This window comes from Epinephelus lanceolatus, chromosome 12, assembly GCF_041903045.1.
Source record: "Epinephelus lanceolatus isolate andai-2023 chromosome 12, ASM4190304v1, whole genome shotgun sequence".
Taxonomy (NCBI): domain Eukaryota; kingdom Metazoa; phylum Chordata; class Actinopteri; order Perciformes; family Serranidae; genus Epinephelus; species Epinephelus lanceolatus.
Genome location: NC_135745.1, coordinates 18,914,582 through 18,936,389, shown reverse-complemented (window position 1 = coordinate 18,936,389; position 21,808 = coordinate 18,914,582). Strand labels below are relative to the sequence as shown.

General features: G+C 40.7%; 1 protein-coding gene across 21 annotated transcripts in view; it reads left to right on the top strand.

Annotated features, from left to right (window-relative positions):
* Positions 1-21,808, top strand: part of ptprfb (protein tyrosine phosphatase receptor type Fb) — a 193,427-nt gene that overhangs the window by 90,467 nt on the left and 81,152 nt on the right. For 13 of the 21 annotated variants that reach the window (XM_078173083.1, XM_078173079.1, XM_078173084.1 and 10 more), the window contains exons 5-6: positions 17,826-18,014; positions 19,765-19,782. In XM_078173083.1, the coding sequence (XP_078029209.1) occupies positions 17,826-18,014; positions 19,765-19,782 (207 nt within the window). The remainder of the gene's footprint in view (positions 1-17,825; positions 18,015-19,764; positions 19,783-21,808) is intronic. The other 8 variants (XM_033650737.2, XM_033650736.2, XM_033650732.2 and 5 more) reach the window with 1 other exon arrangement.

Genomic DNA, 21,808 nt, shown 5'->3' with positions numbered 1-21,808 from the left:
TATATTGTACTCCCCATTTACCAACCCGAAACACACAGGGATTTAAAAAGAGCACAAACAAAAACTTGTTTTCAGCCTTGGAAAATCTGTCAAAAAATATTAGAGTGAAAATAAAAATTGTAATTCTGGTTATGCTGGTTGGCTTTTTATATTGTTTCTGAGCTGGCCCGACAGTGATGCTGGCCGATCCAGCATTTGCTGTTCGCAGAGGAATACAGATGAGCATTTTGTTGCGATTTTAGGCACAGTAATGAGTGGCTTTAATTAGCAGCCGCCACCTTGCTGGAGTGTCCTTGAGCACGACACTAAGTATCCCTGCCAGCTTGTTGCATATCTGACCCTCTGCTCTAATCCATCTTCGGTTGATCAATCATCATAAAAAATTTAAAATAAACCACAAAGCAGTTGTCCATTTTTTATAGTTTTATAATCATTTATTATTAGTATTAGCTATTATCTTCTGTTTTATGCTAAATAATGTAGGATGGATGTGGTTTGATCGATAGACAAGGGGACTTTCAGTTACTAGTTAGACCAGCCCTGATTAATTGATCGTCCCGTGAGATTCGTTTGACACCAGACTTAATTTTTTATGTTATATGCAGACATCTGGATGGAGTCAATCTTGCTTTGAGGGCAAGATTTTATCGTCTGTACTTGTCCATCAATTGCTCCACGCTTTTGGCAAGCTGTATCTGTAAAGACTGTGATGTCTGGTTTGTCTGCGCCATCAATGCACATCGTGTCTATGGCCTGAGGAAACATAGAGAGAGAAAAAAGGGAGAGAGAGGTCAATGAATAAAAATAACATTTAAAAAGTGGTTGATGGAATATAGGAGAACAAAGAGAGCCAGACCTTTAATTGTACAGGGATTACTGCAACATTTAAGAGTATTTTCAGGATGTATTTATTCAGTTTAAAGTGAGCCAGTGGTTCTCAAAGAGTGTTTTAACACATCAGAGCTTTTCACTTTCTCCCAAAGAACACATACACTCAAACTCTGAGTGCAGGGTGCAGGAAAAAGAAAATTTTAAAATAAACGTAGATGAAGTTCATCCCTTTAGTGTCGTCTGATGCATTGATGTTAATGTTAACTCCAGTCTTTTGTGGGAAGGCTTAAAAACCATTTCTCTTGCTACACATAAACTGATTATGCATAGTTAAAGTTATCTTTGTGTCTGTTGTGTGCAGTCACACACACAGGGTGGACACTATAATAGTAACACCAGTATAGTAATTGTCCTGCAGTAAATACTGCTTTTTATGTGAAGATTACAGTGGGGAAAAACAGGAACACCTCACCAGGTATTACATGGCTGTTCCTGTTGATGTGTCCACAGTAAAACATTGTAGCTTCTGGCTGCTGTCATACATTTATTGAGAGCAGGGCTGTAGCCTGTCACTTTTTTTTTTAAACTTGATTGTCAAGACATATTGAACTCCTTATCTGGATGTTGTCTCTGGGCTTCAGAAGATATTGGAGATGTGACAAGACATGCACATCCGCTGATATCTGCGCATTGTCCGGAACAGACAAGGATATCCACAAATTGACATCTGCTATTAAATATCTGCCACAAACAGCTGCAACAGGCTTTCATTATTCAATTACAGATTTTACTGAAGACTTGTCTGTGAGAGCATGACCGATGTGATTATCAATAGTGTTTCACCATGCGCATATTCACAGTGCACTGCTTCCTCCATTAGAGTGTTAAGCGAGGTAACGGGTCATCGTGTTTTGTCTGGGATTAATTCATTTTTTTGTTAGTCCCTATGTTTGTAAGCACTTGCTCGTGATTATCTGAGCCCAGACATTTCATTGGAGTGTTTCTCTCTAAAGCAGACAAGAGGCCAGCAGGGAGAGATAGTCAGGCATCTAAATGTGAAGATCCAATATTATTTTTCCCAGAAATTTAAGCAGCTGCACTGAATATGAACGCGGAGGGGTGATGGAAACTGTCACTCACAAACGTGCTCCTGAATCAAATTGATATTTGAAGGGTCAAATGCAAGTCAAACGCTTACTTACACCTGAGCAGTCTGAGCCCCGCAGACAGTTACGGTGTAATTTTGTATGAAATCAATTTGTTCATTGCTTCATGCTGTTTTTCTTACTTTGGGTAGAAGTGTTTTAGCTCAGCCATAGTTCAGCCTGTCCTCTGCCGTTGTTAGAATTCTGCATTTTACTAATTCAACAGTTGTTAATGGAGAGGTCCATTACGTTTAATTCGCTCTCCATGACACAGCAAAACCACAACAATATAAATCAGAAGTGGGCTGAAATGACGAACAGAATTAGCTGAACAGTTGGTAAAACAGAAGTTGTATTCTCAAATTCACTTCAATTTCATAGATTTCTAACAACTGCTTCATATTATTAGCCCTAGTTTATAATATATTGCACATTGAATTATTTTGTTAATATAAATGTCTGCCTCTGTCTGTCTGAGTCATGCAGAACCAATGATTAGACAACACTCAAACACAGACATCTAACTAGAGAAATAGAGATCCCTGTACAATGGAAGACAATTAACAATCATATATGAAAGCCCTGCAAATTGATTTACCTTTACGATCATTTTTAGGCCACAGTTGTTGTGGTGGTGGTGTTGTTGTGTTGAAGCATATTCATTATTGTTATCTCCGCCAGGCGTGAGCCTAGAAGGGATCATGTGTTTGGTCGTGTGTGTGCATGTGTGTATCTATCAGTCAGACTTCTCTTTGACTTTGTGGTGACAGGGATGATGGCGGCGCGCATGTACGCAGCGGCTCAGTACTCTTCTATACAGTTTGTGTCCATGTTTTTGTATTGTAATTTTTTTTTTTTTTTTTTTTTCCAGTTTTTAATATGTGCCTTGCCGCTGAGAGTGTACCAACTAAATTTCGTTGTGGAAGCACAATGACAATAAAACTTCCTTCTTACTTCTTACTTCTTCTTCTTCTTCTTCCTTCAGCAGCTAATCTGGCAAATTACTAGGTCAATCAGCCTAATATTTTGTCTGCACATTTATGGCTGTATGCTGAAGGACCTCTAATGGTTGCGGTGACTCACAATTGTCAAAAAACCTGTTTTATTGACTGTTTTATCCATTATTGACGGCTGATCCCTCACTCCTTTTAACCAGCCGTCAAGGGCCAAAAGTGATCAACAAAATTACGTAGCAATAGCCCAGAGTGGAAGGCATTTTCAGAAATCTTCTCGGTTAAAAACAAAAGGCCTTAGTGTCTGTTGTAGGCCACATTTTGGACTTTGTGACAAAAAAAAAACTTGGCACCTACAAAAAAGTTTAGTCTCATTTTAAACCCAGAGCATCTGCAAAATCATTCTATACCTGATATGCGATGAAGCGTTAAAGCTAGGCACGATACAAAATGGAAGTAAAATGGAGTAAAAACAACGCTCAGTGCAACAAAAGAAAAACTCCACCTGACATTCCTTTATTCGTTAATAATGACACCCTGGGCTTGTACCCCTGCAGGTAAAGAGCAAGGTCCACCTTAAAGCTCTGCAGGCCAGTGAGTCAACGGCTCCCCAGGCCCTGACTGGCTATGGATGGATGGGCCTGCTGCATGTCAGGGGGGTTCTAATACCTACACTCAATGAGCTGGCTAATGGGAGTCCTTTCACCCTGACCCCTTTTCCTCACACATTTACACACCAAGCCCTCTTGGCTTACCCACTGGGCCATAGAAGGCAGGGGAGAACGGCTTGACTCACTATCAGCCTTATAGCTTGGCCTTAAGCTTGACATTTTTCTCATGTTTAAGAGGCATAGTCCCATTTTCTCTAAGCTGCTAAGCTGTGTTTTTCAAGGTTGTAGTTGATCGGTCTGCTTACAGCTGTCAAAGGCGCTGTTGATTTTGCATGCATTACATCAGCATCAATATTTTTCAACCTGTTTTGCAAGGGTAGGTTGACTGAGCAAGCATGTTCAGATTCAGGTCCGCCCCCGCTTAACACTCCCAGTGTCAGGGCATGTTCACCAAGTAGTTTGGAGCACTTAACTTGGTCTTTTTTTATTTGTAAGGTGAGAACAATACCTCACCCAATTATTGACTGTGACTGTTGGGGTAAGCAGGTGTTTGTCCTTTCCTGATGAAATTGCGGTGAGGTTAGAATCAAGATTCAGATTGTACCAACTACAGGAAACAGTAATAAAATGGGCAGTAGAATCAGATTTAATTCTAACATGATGGTCATAATATACAGATCTGATCACTCCTAAAAACATTCATTGCTGTAGGCTAGTTCACTAACCTCAGAACAGTTCCAGCCACCGAGCAATTTCTTGTCGAAGGTCATGTTTCGACCTTTCCATCACAGTCATGTACTCTCCTGCCTCTTTGCTACCGTTGACCAGCACTGATGAAATTATTGCATTTTGAGGTGAGCAGTTAATAGGTCATGCCACGGTTTGATATTTTTTGATCGGCCATCACTTCTGCAAACCACTACAAAGTTGAGGCTGTCGACATTGACTCACAGACTCTGTGTATTATTCATTATCTCTGACTGAGAGAATAAGTAAAGGCTGTCACAGGAGCCCAGTCAGTGAGGATTTAATTAACAGAACCTGCCACATTCCACTACATCCACTGCCTTTCTCAGAACTCATAAAAGCCATCCCTATCTGCTGTAATTACACTAAACATGTCACAATAAAGCTCTGCCGATGATTAATTTGAGTTGTGGAGAGGATCAATTAATTCATTTATTTGCAAACCGCCGCTCTGCTTCCTTTTGTAGACCGATTTCATTAACCGTCATGCTTCCTGATTTTTGGTCCTGTCCTTGTTCTTTTTCCGAGACACCTGGAGGAATAGCCTGTCTTATTAGCCACATCATATTACCACAGAAATTTACCCTGAGCCCTCAGGTTTTTTCATCTTAGAGGCAGTTACATTAAAATGAGTAGTAAACCACAAACCGTGTACTCCGTAATACTATAATCTCAAGGGTCTTCAATCAAACTCCTGTTGGTAGGACCACAAGGCAAGAAGTAGAGCTGTAATCTCGAAATGAAAGCCTACAGCTGTGCTACTCATATAGCGTAGTTAATGGAGGATGTGATTCTGTGCAGCAGTGCTTGTCCCACAAGGTGACTCGGTCAGCATAACCATGTGAATTCAGAAGACCACCCTTGGGTTGCAGTAATGGTCGGAGGCCACGGTTATGTACTAACTGGTGCGCCGCAGCATAAATAACAGGCGCGAGGCATCTGGCAGGGCCGTAGATCATACTGACGACAGTGGAAGTATGATATCAGATAGGAGAAAAAGGGAGAAGTAGAGATGAATAGGAAAGTGGAGAGAGGGAGATGATAAAAAAGAGGGAGGGAAGGAAGGAAAGGAAGGAGTTGGGGGGGAATTAGATGACTGTTATTGATTATCTGCCTGTAGGCGAGGAAGTAAGGCCAAATGTTCTGCTCTGCCAGACAAAAAAGTGTATTATTTCAAAGGTCATGGCTTGCATTACAGTCTTTTTACTCCGAGTACACTCGGATAAACAGCAGAATAACAGCACTGAGAGACGACCACTAGCATGTAGCGCTGAGTGTACTAACAACGGCATTAAAAGTGTTTTTGTTATGACTGTGTTTTTTGCCACGGTCCGTTGCGTGCAGGTGTGTCTGAGCGTGCAGTTCATCTACCCTGAGCACTGTTTGTTTGATGCACTCTGCTATCTCCATAGCAACTGCCATAACACCTGGCCTAAGAGATAGCGTGCCAGAGACAACAGGCTTGACAAGATGTTAAGACGTATTTCAATGCGCATTTCAATGCACATTGTACATTTGCCTCCATTTCCATGGAGATTTTCACCATTTTCATTCCATTACAACAGTATTACATCAATGGCCTCCTTGCCATGTCTTTGATGTCGGGGTGTGCCGTGTCATCCCTGCTGAGGAGACCTCTGCAGTGGGAGCTCTGCCAGCTAGTATTTCTCTGAAGAGCAAGAGGGTCCTGCTCACATGCCCTTCATGGCAGAACATGTGAGAAAACTTCTTGCCCTGCAATGTTTTGCAAGTCAAAGCACCAGGGCAGTTACATGAATACCAGTCGAGTCTCCTCCTGTCTGTGGGGCTTATTAGTCACTGCCTGAATGTCACACGGTTTCAGAAAGAAGCTACTGCAACTACTTCTACGGTATATCTAAGAAACTCGCACAAGGTCAAAGTTGACTGAACTATGGGAAACTAAGAGGAAAGAGATCTATGGGATGGACGACTAAATCTGTAAATTAAGTTTAAAGTAGAGTAGCTCATTCTGTGAGGAAATATTAATCAGTATGTGCTACTACCTCTAGAAGTGTGGCTAAAATTATGGGCGTGTCCTCCAAAATATATTTTTTTGCCTCTTAAATGTACTGCAAATGCACACATTGTGTTGGTAGGTCATTCTGAGCAATAGCTCTATTTGTCAAAACACTGTAAAGGCTGAATAATACATCAACATTTTATCAATACCGTAATATGAGTCTAGATATTGTTTTAGATTTTAGATGTCGTAATATTGTAAGTGTTGTCTTTTTCTGGTTTTAAAGGCTGCATTACAGTAAAGTGATGTAATTTTCTGAACTTGCCAGACTGCCTCCACATTACTATGATTATTTTTTAAATACTTTAAAAGCACCAGTAGTCAACCCTACAACACTGTCACAATATTAATTTGAGGTATTTGTTCAGAAATATCGTCCAGCCCTAACCTTAACGATGTAATGTTACCGTAACTGTACATGTTATCTCCAGATTTCTATCCATTACCAATGTACAACAGAGTGTAATACCACCATTACCTTTGTGTTCCTCATAAATCCATCCATCCATTAGCTATACTTGCTTATCCTTGAGGGTCGCAGGGGGCTGGAGCCAATCCAAGCTGTCACTGGGGCTAAGAGGTGGAGTGCACACTGGACAGGTCACCAGTTAATCACAGGGCTAACACATTGAGACAGAAACACCTACGGGTAATTTACAGCCTGTAGGTGTGTTCACCCAACCTGCATGTCTTTGTGGGGAAAACCAGGGGAAACCCACACAGGCACGGAGAAGACATGTTATCTACGCAGAGAAAGTCAGCCAGCACGTTCGAACCCAGAACCTTGCTGTGAGGCGACAGTGCACCACTGTGCCGCTCCTCATAAATCCTTTGCTTGCTGTATGTTTTACACACCATCAGCGATCCAGCTATTCATAGAGCTCTTTCACCTGAACTCAAGTTAGCTTTGGCTTTCTGTTTGCTCCTTGTGCTGCCGCTGACACGTCTCACATACTTCCGTGTCTCAGACAGGTGCAAATGCCTGTCTCGACGATGTTCTTGGCTAGAAACAGCCGCAGGCCATGCGCTTTGTTTCTGCAGACGACTCGTCTGCTTTTCACTGCCTGATTGACTCAAGACCAGTTCAGAAGTACAGAGACAACACTTATTGCACTATATTTAGTTTCCCTCACAGGTTGGGCCAGCAGAAAGGTGAATAATTAAAAGGCTTTGTCGGGTAAACACAGGAAACACTGAGACCGCAATCTTTGTATTTTTCCAACATATTTAACAACATAGATTCCTCTTACAAACATTTAGACATTAGTTTAGGGTTAAATGCTGCACATCCCCACACACAGGACAGTGAAAAACCTAAACGGCCTACATATTCTCCAGGAGAACATAACCCTTCTTTTTTTTACCTATAAAGACAGTGCACTGATGTATGTTTAAAAGGGTAGATTTTAGAGCAGTAATATTTCATGAGGCAAGTGGCTGTGTTGCTGTCACTGTGGTCCTTTGGTTCGCACTATCAAAGGAGACATCACCTTTAATTGTTGTCATCCATCACTTGGCAACAGGCTCACATGGAGATCATAAGGCCTTTTATTTCTTGCTCGAAATGAGATCAGCTCAGATGTATAAGCTAGGAAACTTGAGAAAGGCTCACTGTAGCGTCTTAATTTTTGATGGCACACGTTGACGCTGAATTAGATTAACTATTGATACAGAGTGAAGCAAGAAGGTGTGGGCAGCCTGCAAGCATGCACACAACTCCTGTTCATGCTGTGGCAGTGTTTACATCAATATTCCCACACATATGTTTCACGACTGCATGTTCTTTCTGAAGGGACTATTCTCTGGGGTAACTCACTTAAAACATTCATACCAGCACATGCCATTCACCACTTTTTGCACATGAGAGTATAAGAAGGAAGTAGGTACTAGGATGCACTGAAATGGAAATGAGGCAGGCATGTTTTTTTTTTTTTTTTATGCAGAGCGACTGTATCTTGTGCCACGGTGTCAGGGGCACCCCTGTTATGAGGGAACTGGGGTGTCTGGAGTGTTTTCCCCCATTGAGATGAGTGTGTTTGGGTTGAGGCAAAAACGCTGGCTGACGTGAGTGTGGGATTGAGCTCCAGCAGCCTCCCAGTGGGACAGGAGGACAGGGACGGGTCTCTTTCAGCAGGGCTCTGATTAGACCCATCGCCCTAGCTGCCACGCTCCACTCACACTAGTAATTGGAGCTGGCAGGAGGTTGGCATGCACCCCTCCCCTGCCCCCTCCTCTTCTCCTCCCTTCCCCTCTCCTTTTTACTCTTTTCCCTCTCTCTTCTCTCATGTAAATCTTACTTCACCTGCCTGTGGCTGTTACAGTAGAGGCACACCTTCTTGACATAGTAGTTTGTGATTACTGTATCATGTTTTCTTAATTTCACTAATTACCCTATTTGTAATTTTTTCTTTACAAACAACGTTGCCAATGTTTTCCCATGCCTTTTGTGTATAGTCAAGGCCCCCACTGCTATCCTAATTGAGTAGTACAACCACAAGACCACATAAAGCCTTCCTCTCCTGCCCTCTCTTTTCTACCTTACTGCTATAACCACTGTAAACAAGTTCATCTGCTAAGCTGCTCGTATTTCAGTATGTGTGCGTGCTAAACGGCTGTTGAGAGAACAATGGTCCTTATTTTTCACATCATGGAGGAACCAGTTCATGCGTACCTAGCTTTGCGTCTGACACCTTTCTGCCTTCTGGCTTTACTCATTTGCAAAACCAGGGCGTTTCTGCTGCTTTTTGTTGTTACAAGTCTATCACAGAAGTACTTGGACTCCACAGAATGAGACATCTACAACATAATATTGTATCAGTACAACAGTTTGCATGCAGCGTGCATAATTTCAGACACTCAAGTCTGCATATATGCAGCATAAATTAACAGTGTGACAGTAACAGGTATCACACATGACATTGGAATTTTTTGTTTTGTTTTTTGTTGCAGCATTGTTCATCTTAGTAATGGATCGCCAGTGTGACATTATCGCAAGATTTTCACCTTACTCGTATTTTCCTGCCCGGACTAGACAGAGAAGTGGAGCTTTTTGTTTTTTTGATGAATTACACTCCAACACAAGAGGGCCTTTTTATTAAAAATGCCCTCTATCTTGACAAACATCAACCTGCATTGCCTGCACTATTTCATTGGATCCTCTCCAAATTTCCCCACTCCTTTTCTCTTCCCTTTACATTAAAGAGGACTGAACAAAGGCATGTCTTTGTCTTCTTGGGATGACATGTTGGCAGACGAGGCCAGCCGCAGGAGTTGCGGTAGAAGGAATAGGCAGACAGGGCTCAAATCTTTCCTATCAGCTCATCAAGACATGATAAGTGTGTGTAGAAAGAACCTTCAATTACTGCTTTTTGTTGTTGTTGTATCTACCAAATGCAAAAGACACAGGCAACTTTAGAAAGCCCTATTAGATCTGGGCTGCATGGTTTCGCCACTATTAGAGAAGTATTACCTTTTCATACCGAACATTATGTCAAGATTGAAGCCAAATAAAAATAATCAAGTGCACAATATGTAATTTTCTGCTGTCAGTGTTTCTTGTTCACAATGAAAAAAACTGCCACTGAATAAAGCAATTTCATGTTAAAAATCAGTGTTTCTCACACATTTTCTCTGGTAACTTAAGATGTTCAGGAGGTTTTTACCAGGAGCCGAATTATCCGCAGAGGTCTACTCCTCTCCAAAACAAACGGACCTGGGCCCGTATTCACAAAGATTCTCAGAGTCCTCTCAGAGAGCTCCTAACTTAGCCTAAAAATTCCTAGCAAGGAATCTTAGCTTAAGAGTGATTCAGGAAGTTTCTGAGAGCAACTCTGAGCAAGGAGGGGACAGAAACTTTTATCTTAGTGAGGAGGTGTGGTTGACCCCGTTGCTAAGTATGACGCAGTCTTCTAAAAGCTGTGATTGGTTGTTACAAAAAAAAAAATGCACTCCTAGTAATGAATGGACAGTGAAATCAACCATCATAGAACGTAGACTGTATTAAGAAATGTGTAATCGTGAAAATAATTTTATGTCATGATGATGAAACTCAGCAAAATTAAATTAATTGTTACCTAGCTTCAAAATGTTTGAACGTACCTCATTCACATGCCGATTATTATAGCCTATTGATGTGCTTATTGTTATGTTTACTCGCCATGCTGGTAATTTTACTACTTAATCTATTTGATATTAATGGTGGACGCAGACTCAGCTGTCAGCAAGTACTGTGATTGCTGGCCTTCTTGTAAAAAGCGGTTTGATTTGGCAGAATGACCAAAACAATGAATGAAATGGAGAAAAAAAAGAACGAGAAAGCCCAACTGGACAGAAGAGCAGTGTCTGCTGTTGGCGCAGCTCGTCCAGGAGAACAAAGGAGTTTCAAGAGGGAAATTCGGTCCCGGGATCACGGCACAAGGGAAGAGGTAGAATTGGGAGCGTATTGCCCGACAAATCAATGCGTCGTTCCCTCTCCTTTTACGCACAAGCAATGAGTGTGAGAAGCTCTGGTTCGTGCTGCAATCCAAAGCGGGCGTTATTGCGTTACTATGCTGGGTGGGAAAAGTAAGCTCATCCCTGATGAGGTCAACCACAAACAGTATCCCTGCACTATCAAGCCGGTAGCGTCTCATTAAATCACTGTCGTTCAATATACGGAGAATATCTCTCCTTCCTCTCTGTCTTTCCGCCATCTTCTCTGTTTAAGACACTCTTAGGCTTCTTAAAAGTCCTCCTCCCTCCAGTTTTTCACCTTAGGAGCTCTCTTAAGGCCTAAGATGCTTTGTGAATAACTTTTATCTTACCAAGGGAAAATTCTAAGAAAAATCTTAGAATTCGAGGAATTCTAAGATTTTTCTTAGAATGACGTCACTAAGAGCTACTTTTAGTCTTAGGATTCTTTGTGAATACGGGCCCTGGTGATTTAAACTGGTTAAAGTACTTAATAAAGCAATGTCACGTTACAAATGACTGTTTTTCCAATGCTGTTCGACACAGCCGGAGCTGGAGTTGAGCTGCTGATGATGTTTGCTCAGCTTGTTTCTCTGACAACTTAAGATCCAGACATCCGATAAATAAAATCCTTCATCCTTAAAATATACAGTTGAAAATGACCAAAAACTAGAAGATACAGATTTCCCACATTGTTGGAACGATAGCTCATAGATAATGTAAGTACACAACTCAAATAATATATAACGTTGTTATAACATCGTTGTTACATCTACATTTTAAAATGTAAAAGTTACATATTATTTCTTAAACTGTCAAACCTCTTACGAAAGATTTTCAAATGTTACAAGTCCTTTATGGGAATTTTAAATTTAATCAGCTTAACTGAGTCTTTCATGGCATAAAAAAATACAATTTGACATTGTATGATAACATAAAAGAATGTGATTTCTAAGAGTTGAGTCACAGTGATTGTGCAAGCCTAGACTCTCGCCTAGAGACAGGGTGTTAAAAATGAGAAAGGCCTGCATGTTAAAGACTCAATCATCTTCAGTCAGTGACCTGGCCTTCCAGAGCACAATGGCATATTGGTACACATAGCAGGGAACGCAGCAAAATAAGTGAAGCTTTACCCCCTTCTTCCCAGGGGCAAAACCCAAAATGTGAAAACATTTTAGGTCCAGCTCAAATCTTAACACTGCAGACATTTATTATGTCTTCTTTCAACATGGTTTAAACAGGCTGTGGGAGGTTTTGTTTTCCTTTGTGCTTCTACGAGAACTGTTTAAATTTGTCGAGGATTGTGATTTTTCAATTCTATACCAACAAAATCCATTTTGTTTGCTTTAGAAATCAAACTGTTTTTCTGTGTTCTGTCTGGTTATGCTACCCCAAGAGTCACTAACTATTGGACCTTTCATGCTCCCTTAACAGTAAATCCAACTATGGAAAGAACACTGAAGCTGAGCATTGTTTTGCCTCCTACATACAATATGTGTAACATTTACTGTACATGCAGCCCAGCCAGTCTCATTCAGCAATTTCCCATGTTGAAATCGACACCAAGTGTAGCCATGGTACAACGTGCACTTATCAGACATACTGTATAGCCCTGTAAAAACAATGTCTGCCAGTTGTAATAAAGGTTAACTTTCATTGCAAATATTAAACATTAAAATATAGGGGATAGATTCATATATTAGTTTTGCAGCAGCAGTTTGCCTTTTAAAGTATTCCCTGTTTGTGCTTCCTGATATGACAGAGCCGCTGACTCGTGTAATAACTCCTTTGGGGTCTTTCACCCTGTTTTACCAATGGTTTGCATTTTTCACAGCTCAGGAACCTTCGCCAATAATCTTAATCATAAATATTCTATAGGCAGCTATACAAGAGGGTCTGGGTGAAAATATCCTGTGCTGATATTCCAGTTTCTTCAGTCAAAGGCATAACTCCACCACGCGCTATAGCATAAGTAGCTCCCCCCTCCCAAAATATGGTATGACAGACTTCTCAGTCCTCCTCAGTACAGTCCCTGGGGCAACCGGCTAGGTGTGATTGACAGGATCAGTGTCATGCCTCATTGAATCGATTGGTTTCCACCTTTATACTAGACCTAGAGGGAAGCTACACCATTTTCTGGCTGAGAGATGCAGTGATCTGGGGGGGCTGAACCATGTGTTACATGTACAATATGAACATTGGAAATCAGCAGATGACTGGTAGATAATGTACAGACCCTTTTTTTTATATCTATGCTTGATTGGAGATCATCCTCCTGCTCTGGGCTACAACACTGAAATCTATAGAGATTTTTTATATGTTTGGAAACAACCAAGACGTAGCCTCCAAGGCTGAAAAATAAAGCATATGCGGAAGTGCTCAAAACTGCAGTTCATTGAACGGCCACTTGAGGCTGGCTCCAAAACAATCAATCCCTGTATTGTTTTTGTCAAGGCATAAGGTTAGTCATGATTAAGGGTGGGGCCACTTAAAGAGACAGGCTGTCTGTGCATAGTGTCCATAGGTTCTCAGTCAGATCCACCCCTCACTCCTCCACAGCTCTATCCTCTCGTCTAATTTGGTAACTTCTGGCTCCAAAAAAACAAGTTGGCAACGGCCAAAATGCCAAACTTGAGGTTTCAAAACAGGAGTCCACAAATCAGTGGATGACGTCATGATAGCTACGTTCATTATTTTATACAGTCTATGGAAAGAACTTCTTTTTCTTCAACAACTTCTCTTAATCAGTGGATTTACACATGCAGACACCTTTATATGTACAAGTTTTTTGTCATTTTCATCATTGGACCTACAGACTGGACAGATTATGCAATTACAAGATACGGCTGAGCGATTTTGAGAAAAACAAAATTGAATTGCAATTATTTTGACCGATATTACAGTTGCAATAGGATTCGCAGTATCAGAGGAAATTTTATTAGTATGTCATCATTCTCAATTTCCTTTTAAAAAACATACTAAAATTGATATGGTAGGATTTCTGCAAGTATCTGTACCAAACACATATATATAAACAAGTATGATATGTAGGCCAGCACATCTCTGCAGTACAATATTTAATTAACAAATGTTGGGCCTCTTGTGATTTGAAAAGTGCAGTAGGCCATTATGCAATTCAGATAAAATTTTGATTAACTGTTTAGCCCTGATATAAGGATGTTGAACATTTTAGTTTTGTGTAAATATTTTACTAAAATTCTTTGATTATTTATATGTATACAAAAAAAGCTGTTAAAGGCATTTTTGGCTGCCAAACGCCATCTGAACTCCTACTGTACTGTCCAACTGTGCCTCCCATCCCAGTGAATGCATACATGAGAAAATGGGATCCATGTCAGCAGCCACAAAGGGGCCTCCTCTCAGGTGGTGTGTGGCCATTACGAATATGTTGTAAGTGAACTGTAAGTAGCTGAGACTGGAGTTCAGCTGTCTCTAGGTTTGGTACAATTAAAGGTTTCCCCAGATTGCAGCTTTGAAGGAGAAAAACAGAGGAACCTATTATTTTGCTCATATTTGGCCACCAAACTGACATTTTTTTCAAAATGATTCTTCTAAATAAATTACTGTAGCTCTAACATTACATTGGGTGTGTATCTACGAGTCTCCATCTCTCGCTACCTTCTCCCTTCTCTTTTCTTTGAAGGTTAGAGAGAGCAAACCACAGAGGAGCACAGGGCGCTACTGTTACCATTCTTCATACAATGACAAATTGTACGGTATTATTTCATTGTGCTGTAGTTGTCTGTTTTGTAGAGGTATCCTGATTTCAGTTGGGATGTCTGAAAACGAACCCTATATCGTTAGACAGGAAGTAAGCCTCGCCACAAAGATAAGAGGCCATGCAGAGATCTGTCAACTACATCTGAATATGAGACGATCCGGGCTACAGGCCAAACACAGGGGTGAAAGCAAGAACAACTGCTCTGCTGGGGATCAGAACAAAGTACAACACCCATGCACCTATTCATGCTCCGGCCATATACGTTTACATATGGATTTTTGACTCAGACACGCCAAGTGGAGAGGAAAAAAAGTCCTATTCAGTGCATCCCTCAGGCTTCATCTGAAATGAGACAGCCTTCTTGCTGATGTTATCTTGGAGACAATCAAATCCAAACACTGGCCCATATTATAAATGTCTGCTTGATCAAGTAGAAAAAATGAAAAAGTGCACCAATAACACTTTGAGTGGAGCAAATGTAGTCAGCAACAAATAAGTCAGAAGTAGATGTTTAACAGTCGTCGGAAAAAATGTATATATTGTATGTTTTCCTAAACAGTAGATATGTTACATTTCTTTTCATACGTATGACATAGTTCAGATTACATGTGTTTAAGCTAAATTTCTCATCAGGTTGAGGAACAGATAGTGGATGACGTAATACCTTGGCGAGACGACTGCCAAGCAGCTGGTGTTCTATCGACAGTTTGAGATATGTCCAGCTGTATTTGTAGCAATCAAAGTGGGTATTTTAGGCCAAATCATAATGTTTTCTCAGCCAAACCAAGTGGTTGTTGTGCCTAAACCTAACCATACATTAACCACAGTGTCGTCACACATTAACCTGATTATTTTGAAACTGGATTGAAAAAAATGAAAGTGAAAAAACTGTACAAATTCATGTGTGGTTTGCTGGATTGACAATGCCAACATTTATTCTGGTGATTGAGTTGATTTTTAAAGGTGGATTTATTGTGTCTTAGTGAATCACTGTCTGTTATTTATTATTTTGCAAATTAATGCTTAAGGTACTGTCACACAAGTCAAGGTAACACTGGTAAATATTCTCCTCCTGTTCACTTCCATTTATTACGAGCAGAAGGGCAAATAAATCATTTGCTTCCATTTGGCAAAGCAAATTTGCGAATTTTGCATCTCCGTATCAAGTGGAGTTCAACTTTGGTGATCTTTGATCTGCAACATCGCAGACTCAACCAGAAGTATGTGAGAATTACCAGACAATCATGAATAATATTGGCCATGAAAAACACAAGCCACCCTACATGAGAGATGCTGCCTGGCTGGCAGTGAGCTGGGAGACAGGCATGACACATAAGAAACTGGAAAATATGCCAATGATATCATATTTGGCTGTATTTATTAGCAAGCCAGCTAATATTAGCTAGCAAGCAAGTCTCTGCATCTGTCATAACCAACACTGCCTACAGTCGACAAGAATATCACCTCGGCCGGTGATAGTCACTCGTCTGCATTCGCCCTTATAGTTTAGGTAGACTAATGTACATGGTTCTTTGCATGGCTGATGACTGATGGGAGACAGTCTTGTATTACTTGTAACACAGCTCACAATCGACAGTCTGTCACAGGAGATATTTGTTTTGTGTCTGATCAGTCCAGAGCAAACAACAACTTTCATGTCTTAATTAATTAGGGAAGTTTGCAGAGAATGCCGGCTCTCTCCCTCTCAGTCGAGCATTCCCACTGTTGCAATCACAGTCTTACATGGTTGACCAGTCCAGGGGGGGTAGCTGTAGATGAGACACCTTGTCTTTGATGTCCTCGCCTACCCTGACACAAATTCTCTTGCGCACACTGTAATCATTAGTTCATTTTTTGTTGACCATTTAGTTTTACTTCTGTGACACTGTAATTAAACTGTTTCTTCAACTTTCATCATTAGCCAAATCTCTGTCTTGTATTAATTTTGTTCATCCCTGTAGAGCCACTATCATTCGCTTATTGTTAACCTGCAGTTAGGTATCTTCTCATGGTGAACTAAAGGCGGGAGTTACAATCATTATCCCTGTTCTAAGGATTTCATTTTAGCACTTTGGCCCCAGGGACACATCTACATATGAGGAAAAAGATAAAAGAGATTACAAGTTTAAGACCAAGCTGATAATAAGACCTCTCAAGGGCCATCCTGTTTCCTCTTTATTAACACTGTCCAGAGGTTAAATTAGGGTTTATTACGAGCACAGGTGGAAGGAGGGTCTGGGTTAGGATTTGCAGCACAGTCAGACAATGTCAGTGACAGTTTCCTGTGACAACTTTTAGAGATAAGAATTCTGTTGCTGTTTTTCCAACAAATGTTTATAAAACTCAACATAGTGGGATAATACATTGTTTAATCTGAATATCAGAGAGAATTCAGAGGTGAACAATTGCCTAAGTGTTCCTAGTTTGAAAACATCTGAGTGATGGTACACAGTGACACAACTTGTCTTTACAGAGTGAGACAGCAAAGGAAGTGGGTGTTGAGTGGTGACAGTCATTTTCAACCTAGAAAAAAACACAGCTAAGTAGCTGTTTACTGTCATGCCTAGACTGTTGGTTTTTCCACAATAAAAACACATACTGTTTCTCTTCCTGTTGAATCTGGTATGCTGGTGGGAGGCTGAGCCTGAAATAGCCCAGGACTATATATTGTTCATATTTTGCTAATCTTATGATGTCAGTACATATTTTAAAAACAACCTTTCACCTTAGAATACCAAATTTTTGCTTTAAGGATTATACTTTGTGTGTTGTCATGGATATGCTGTTACATTCATTATGATGAGTTGGATTATTCAAATAGGTTTGTTTAGCTTGCTAAGCCTAAGGCGGCTCATTTATGCATGGGTGCCCAGAGGCAGATTGCAATCCTTCCTCTGTCTAAACCTGAGACTCCCCGTGCCGGGTAATAAGCCTGCTATGATAATCAATCAGACATTGTTTTTTTTTCCCAACCAAATTTGAAATCCAAATCATACCAGATCTCCTATTCCCCTATAGTATACCCTGCTCTTGGACTCTTTTTTTTTTTTTTTTTTTTTTTTTGCTTGTGTGTTTTCTGATTACTGTTCGGCCTGTAGCACCTGAAATGTATTTGCTCTCTTTCATCCTCTTCTCTGTCCTTGCCAGCTCAAAAGCTTTGATGCACTCAATGCCTCTCACAGCAATTGAGAGCCTATTCTGTCAGAATCTTTTTGTAAACACGTTTTTCCTCTTTTTTCCCCCTCTAATTTCTTGCTCTGTGTAAGTCTGCATATACTTAAAAAAATGCCTTTGCAAATTTTTCAGAGAACCAGATCCCCCATGGCTTCCCCACCATTGATATGGGTCCCCAGCTGAAGGTGGTTGAAAGAACCAGAACTGCCACCATGCTGTGTGCCGCCAGCGGAAACCCGGACCCAGAGATATCCTGGTTCAAGGACATGCTTCCTGTGGACATCAGCAGCAGCAATGGGCGCATTAAACAGCTTCGTTCAGGTACAATTTGATTTGATCTAATTTTCTTCAAGGTGCTACCTGACATTCTGATAATGTAAATATTACAAAGGCAAGTTGCAGAGTACAAGCTGCCACCAAATACCAACAGATGTGAGACATGCTAGACTTGAGGATGATGTGAAAACACAAAAGGCCTTTGTTGTCATATATGACTTCATGTATTCTCTTTCATCACAAAAGGACATGAAAGTTTTACTCAAAGTTTGTCACCTCTGAATTCTTACAGAATTTCATTTCTCACAGCCACAGCCACTTATAAAGTTACACAGAAGTTGGAATAAAGTTGTTTCTGCATCCCTGCAGTCTTTGACAGTGATGCCTGAGCTTGTAGCCACCCCAAGTACAGAAGGAAAAATTTTTCGCCATATTAAATAATCCTTAATCCCCTTTTAAACATGCAGCGGGGTGACAATGAGGCCAGCCGATGATGCGTTGGCTAGGATTCAACCTTGCAAAAAATAAAAAATGAGGTGCTCTTTGTCCACAGTAGCAGTCTGCCTGATAAATAAACAGTGCAGGCCTGACCTGGATCAGATTGAAAAGGTGCAAGGTGGAAAGATTAGTGGCTTTTGACCAGATTCAGTCTTGTGTCTCCTTACTAAATCCACCTCACTTAGAGTGTCAGGCCAAGCTGCAGGTCTGAGGCCCCAAAGATTAAAGATGAGAGCTCCTCCAGAATAAGCCTGGCGCTGGAGCTGCCCAGCAGTAGCTGAATACAGGTCACTGGAGCATGTTCACTTGAACTGTCCATGTTTTGCAATATTAAAATTCAAATTTATCACAAATTAGATAATAAGAGAACAACTTCATTGTTTGATAATGTTTTATAACAAGGATAAAACTGTGCCTTAAACTGTTTTTTTTTTACCTCTAGGAACAAACTTTTAATTGGTTTTCTTTCTCACAAATAGTGAGAATGCCTGAAAATATGCTCTGATGAACAGTTCTTTTCATCCACCACCCTTTTCTTGACATCTACCACCGTATCAGGATTTACATTACTGCATATGACCTGAAATGAGGCCAATTTTGCAATGGCAGTGAAAGAGAGCATTCATTTACTGCCATAGTTTAAAAAGAAAAGGCAAATCCAGTTCCTCCCTATTGCATCACGCTCGCTCGATTCTTTTTAGTGAGCACGCAGACACATTTGGTCTATCTTTTCACACCATCCCAATCATACTAACTTCTTTTCTATTTAATACCTCTGACCTCTGAGTACTTTGTGCTGTGCATCATTCTATTTACTGTGTATGACTTTCATTCATTTCTCTTGCCCATTTTACTAACTGCTTTCTGCACAAATGCAGTCTGTACAAAGAGTAAGGTCATCTTAAATTAGAAAGCTTAATAAAAAAAATCTGCTTATATTGCATACTATTTTAATGCCACTATGAAGCAAGCAGAAAAGAGGGTGTAGCTGCTGTCTGCAAATATAAAAATAGCAGCATTATATTTGTAAATGTTTGCCTGACAGAGGGGATTATTCTTAAAAGTTGTTTTTTTGTCATTTATAGACATGTACAGTCCAAAATGTATACTTGCTTCATAGCATTAATTAAGTGCACTGAACTTTGTCACATTGCATTTAAGTGGCTTCTACTCTGTATCAGTTTTTTTCCCGTTTTATCTGTGGCCTGTCAGAAGCCATGTTTTTCTCTCCCACTGATATAAGTGGATTACTAACTAATCTCTCAACCCTGTTTGCATCGAAATTACTCCCACCTAGGTGGTACACCAATTAGAGGTAAGGATGATAAAGTGTGTTGGAAAATATCACATCCACACCATTCCCTCACATCCACATCACACCCCTGCACCCCCCCGCCCAAACGCCACGTCACTGGGTTCATCCACGCTGTGAGCGCCAACCCACCCTCTTCCACTTCCCCTCTTCGTCTTTCCCCCAACATGTCCTGTCCGCTGTCTGCTCCCTTACAAACAAATGATCACCAACCCTCATGTCAGGAGAATGAAAATGCAAAAAGCAAGTCCAAGGTGTTGTTTTGTAAATATGCTTTTTCAAGGTTCCTCCTATGAACTATGATTATGAACACACAACATACACACACATTCACATGGAAAAGAAATCATTCCGCTTTAGCCTCTCCTCTGGCTTTTTCAGTGAAGAGGGGCGAGGAGCTGCATTTTAAACTAAAGGCCATGGTAGCCACAGGAGAATCTACCTGCCTCCTCTTTGCAGCCTCAATGTAAACTGAAATGGCTGCATTTGCATACAGCCTATGCAGCACCGATAACCCCCCCCCCCCCCAGCATGGGAACAAGATGCCTGGTTGAGATGTTAAGGTGGAATCTTCAACCTCTTTTTGTGGTAATCATGTGCTTCTCCCCTGAGTGCAAGCATGATTTCCGCTCAACAACAGTGAGGTAAATAGTAGATGTCTGGGGTAAGCTGAATATATTTGGAGCTACCAGCTGTCTGTCTCACATCCTTGGCTCTTAATACAGCCCGTAACGAATTAAATGTTTAACTCTTAGACTTGTTACGGCACCCTCTGTGCCCCTTCTGCACCTTTAAGTAGTGAAACGAGGTTGTAGAAGATCCAGCAGTGTTCGAGACATTGGAAGTAATTGAAGAGGCTCAGTGTTGCAGGTCTGACAAGTGCCATAGCAGTAACCTTCTACACGCCTGTAGTACTCGCACTGTTTTCTCCCACGAGACAATGGGCAGATTGACAGATTGGTGACACCAGCATTAGTATGCAGGTGCATGTCAGTGCTGAATCAGACAGCAGTGAGCTCAGCGTGCAGTGCAAACACCTTGGAGAGATATGTTGTCACGAGATCTGAGGTGGTATCATCACGTTACTGCCCCGCCCTGTTTCGCTTATGTTTTTTTTTTTTTTTTTTTTTTGGTCTCGTCTTGATTCGAGTCCCCTTTGGTTGGTGGTGAACCTGTTTGTTGCATTCATCTCATACTGCATGATGTGAAAAAATAAGTATCCTGACATCATCTAATGCTGAGTATTAATGTCATTTTCAAACTGCATGGTGGCTGGCTGCCTTTCATGCTAGTACCATGCTGTTTTGGACACGTAATAAGTGTTAATCACTCGCTTTTGACATACACATACACATACTACATATGTACTACTGAGAGACGTAGTTTTGTTTTTAAACATGTATTTTTTTTAGATTGTGGGATCCAGGTAAGTTTTGCTGTTTTAGGTTGCTTATTTTTAATTTATGAAATTACAACTCCTCTGATCTGTCAGCCATTTGCAATTCAGTAGCAATGATTATATGACGGTTATGGATATGGAGTGTCAAAAATGACCACACAAAGACAGGTCTCCAGGGCTTTCATGCTTTGTTAGAAACAACATGTTAGCCTTCTGTCTGATGACTACAGTTTCTTGGGATTGTGAATACTAATCTAAGCCATCTGGCACAGCAGCGTTTCCCTTGAGGGCTTCGGTGAGACATGGTGAAACACTTGGTAATGAAGGAACACAATTATGACCTCACTGCTAAATGCGGACTCAACAAAGATTAAAGAAAAGACACCTGCATTGGCAGTTGCTTTGCAGCAAAATCTTAGGCTATCAAGCAAAAAAAAAACTTAGATGAACAGTGCAGTCATCAGTTACATTTATCTTTTTACTCATTTTGGTTAGATATGCTTGCATTTTAATTTTGTTTAAACAATAAGGATATCTGAAAACATCACAATACCTAATCAGAGTAGTGTTCCTCATGAAGCCCATATCTGTAAATAATGTCCTTTGGTAAAACTGTGAAACACTGATTGC